General features: G+C 32.6%; 1 protein-coding gene across 1 annotated transcript; it reads left to right on the top strand.

The window, feature by feature from the left end:
* Positions 1-2,450: 2,450 nt before the first annotated feature.
* Positions 2,451-3,123, top strand: LOC138881505 (uncharacterized). Its single transcript, XM_070161737.1, has 2 exons — positions 2,451-2,625; positions 2,696-3,123. Exons 1-2 carry the CDS (start codon positions 2,451-2,453, stop codon positions 3,121-3,123), a joined length of 603 nt encoding a protein of 200 aa, XP_070017838.1.
* The last annotated feature ends 740 nt before the right edge of the window (positions 3,124-3,863 follow it).

Below are 3,863 nucleotides of genomic sequence, written 5' to 3'. Positions count from 1 at the left end.
TACTTGCAAAAATTCAAAAAACAACCCAAAATTGTATTTATATCCAAACATAATTCTAATTTTCAAATACCTTTTTACTTGAATTTTTGTTTGTTTTTACTTTTTTTCTGGAACTCCACGATTCTTATGTCCAAACGCCCGCTAAATGGATTGCTTCTTCTTTTGATTTTGTTCACTTAAAAAAGATAAGGCAACACGACATTCTATTGACCATGTCCTTATTCTCTTCTCTCATTTCACGTAATCTTGACACCAATGAATGAACTGTCCCTCTATTAAGTCAACTGGAGTATCTTCTTTTTTTTCTAATAAAAAACTATAATATATAAAAGAAAAATATTTTAATTTCCTCGTCAACTATTGTGTCTCCATTTGTCTTCTGTATATTTTTCCAATAAAAATACTTTGGTCGTTAAAAAAATATGTCACTTGTGTTCTTATTCTCTCACTCAACAAGCATAATCCTTTTTGTTATTCACCAGACAAGTTGTCTTTGTTCTCCAATTTCTTGTCTTTGAGGTAATTGGTTTCTTGTACAATTGCATTCTTCGTTTCTCTTTCTTCTATATAGGATGAGAAAATATAAGGAACCAAAGGGTGACACTTTTATGTGTGATTTTGCCTTACTTATAGTGCTATTTCTTTAATGTTTTAAGTAAAGTTAAGCATATTAAATTAATAATAACGTCTAAATTAAACGTTTGCCGTTCAAAAAGATCTTCTCGAATAAATGTATACATTGCAGCAAATTGCATTTCAGTTGAAGAGTAAATAAGATTCATCTAGAAGCTCCCTGTACATTTACTAAAGCAATTCAACTAAATTTTCTTTATCGAAAAATTATATTTTGTATATAGTTAAATTTCTTAAACATAACATATCAATTTTTCTGAATTTTCTTGATGAAATTTTTGCCTCTACCACTAATATCACCGAGTTATTATTATTATTTTTTAAAACAAAGGCATGGATTTGGTTTAGTTTTAATTTGGAAATCTTAGATTTAGAAATAATTCGGGGGGAATTTTTGTTGGGTTTTTTAATTAAAACCAAAACGAGGTGTGAATGGAAATTGGTGAGAAAAAAAATGGAGAGAAATGAAATTTTGAATTAGTTCCTTTTACAAAGTAACTTTGTCCTTCATTGGATAGGAAGAGGAAAATTCTTGTGCTTATATTTAGAAGCACTTCTTCTATCTCTTAAAGAGTTGAGAAGAGAGCAATCCTCATGTCGTCGTCGTTGCTCGCTTGGCTTCGATTTTGGTTTTGATCAATTGATATGATTGATTGATAATCTTTTGGACCAAATTTATTTTTTATTTGCGTCATTTAATATTTCCTTTCCTAATTTTTTTTGAGCGAAAAAATATTAAATTCGCGGCATTATTTCCAACGGTCAAATTCGCGACCAGCTATTCCGTTTAACAGAAATTCTCTCAAATTGATACCTCTTCAAATGAACATGCACCTTTGCACCTGTTGGGACTTAACTCTGTTGGCTATAAATAAAGAGGCTCAACCTCATTTTTCACCACCAAAATCTGAAAATCTCTCCCCTTTATCTTCTGCATTCTGTATTATTTTTTAAAGCAAAAAATGTAAGCATTTGTGTAATTTTCTCCACCATTTGAGTTCGCCGAAGTTCTTTGATTTGAAGTGCCGCTATCACAGAATTGTTATTCCATTCTATCCTGGGAGAAATTAATCTGAAACCTTGTGCAACTGTGAGAGAATTAAATTCTTTAAGGACACATAAAAAACTTATGGCTTGGAATTTTTTGTTTTGTTTTCTTAAACTAATATTTTCTGATTTTCTCATTTTGAATACATAATACTAACAAGTTTAAGAAATTTAAAATTTATTTCTGTGTTCATCTTACTTTCTGGTTTGGGAGACTAAAATTGTAGTGATTTTCTACTCTCCTTTTGGAGATTAAAATCTTTGAATTTTCTACTGCAGTTTGAGATTAAAATCTTTGTGACTTTCTACTCAATCCGAGATTAAAATCCTTATGATTTTCTTCTTGGTTATTTGTATTCATTTTGAAGATATAAAAACTTTACCGAGATACTAATTATGTTTGTGTCAATTTCTTTTACAGAAAAATAACAACAAGTACGGAACAACAAAATGGTTCTATTGGGACGACTACTGCTGCAATGGCTACTGCATCATTAAGTCGCACAACGCCTGCACTGGCGATGGCACCGACAGAAAAGCCCGAAAATTTTTTAGGCATGGACTTCAAATGCTGGCAGCACAAAATGTTCTTCTACCTGATCACACTCAGCCTGTAGCGCTTTATCAGCGAGGACGTTCCAGTCTTGGGATAAGCGACTCCGGCTAATGAGTGGTTTGTGGTCACGGAGGCATGGAATCATTCTGACTTCTTGCGCAAAAATTATATATTGAGTTGTTTGGAAGATGGCTTGTACAATGTTTACAGTGTCATGGAAACTTTGAAACAGTTGGGGAATGCTCTTGAAAAGAAGTACAAGACGGAAGATGCTAGACTTAAGAAATTTGTTGCCGCAAAGTTCTGGCACTTTAAAATAGTTGATAGTAAGTTTGTCATAACTCAAGTTCAAGAACTGCAAGTCATCATCCATGACCTCCTTGCCAAAGGTATAAATCGAATTAATATTTTTATTAAAGATATTAATTATATTATTATAAATCTAATTTATGATTATAGGTATGATCACAAATGAAGCGTTTCAAGTTGTGGCATTTACTGAAAAGTTACCTCCAATGTGGAAGGACTTTAAAAACTACTTGAAACATAAGCGCAAGGAGATGACGTTGGAAAACTTTATTGTTCGCCTAAAGATTGAAGAAGACAACAAGGCTGCAGAAAAGAAGTCTCGTGGAAATTCAATGATAATGGGTGCAAATATTGTTGAGGAAGCTTCAACGAGCAAAAAGAGAAAGAAGTTGTCTGGACCAATGAATTGCCCGAGCAAAAGGAAGTTCAAAGGTAATTGCCACAATTGTGGAAAGGTTGGACACAAGGTTGCTGACTGTCGTGCACCAAACAAGGACAAAAAGAAAAGCCAAGCAAACATGATTGAGAAGAATGATGAAATAGACGATTTATGTGACATGCTTTCTGAATGCACCTAGTCGGAAATTCTAGATAATGGTGGATTGATTCGGGGGTAACTCATTATGTTTGTGCTAACAATGAGTTATTTACTTCTTATGTTATTGCTGAACCACGAGATAGTTTTTATGGCAAACCCCGCTACTGCAAAAATTGAAGGAAGGGGAAAGATAGCTTTAAAGATGACTTTTGGAAAGACTGTGACTCTAAATGATGTCCTTCATGTTCCTAAAATGCGGAAGACTTTAGTCTCGACATCACTTCTAGTCAATAAAGTGTGTTTTTGTTTCTGACAAGGTTGTAGTTAGTAAGAATGAAATATATGTAGGAAAAGGTTACCTTACTGAGGGTCTTTACAAACTCAATGTAATTTTCATTTATATGAATAAAATTTTAGCTTCTTCTTACTTGCTTAAGCCTAATAATTTATGGCATGAACGTTTAGGTCACGTCAACTTCAAAACTTTGGAAAAAATGATTAATTTAGATGGATTGCCTAAGTTTGAATGCAACAACTCAAAATGTCAAATATGTGTGGAATCAAAGTATGTTAAACATCCTTATAAGTCAGTTGAAAGGAATTCAAATCCTTTAGACTTAATTCACACAAATATTTGCGGCATGAAGTCAATACCATATCGCGGGGAAAAAAATATTTCATAACTTTTATTGACGATATTACTAGATATTACTATATTTACTTACTTAATAGTAAAGATGAAGCAATTGATGCATTCAAGCAATACAAAAATGAAGTTGA

The sequence above is a fragment of the Nicotiana sylvestris genome, chromosome 11 (assembly GCF_000393655.2).
Source record: "Nicotiana sylvestris chromosome 11, ASM39365v2, whole genome shotgun sequence".
NCBI lineage: Eukaryota > Viridiplantae > Streptophyta > Magnoliopsida > Solanales > Solanaceae > Nicotiana > Nicotiana sylvestris.
This window is presented reverse-complemented; position numbering and strand designations above follow the sequence as displayed.

Excerpts from the sequence above, each read along its gene's own strand:
- LOC138881505 (XM_070161737.1), top strand. The coding sequence starts at position 2,451 with ATGGAAACTTTGAAACAGTTGGGGAATGCTCTTGAAAAGAAGTACAAG. Across the intron at positions 2,626-2,695 it reads CCATGACCTCCTTGCCAAAG|GTATGATCACAAATGAAGCG; the intron begins GTATAAATCGAA and ends TTATGATTATAG.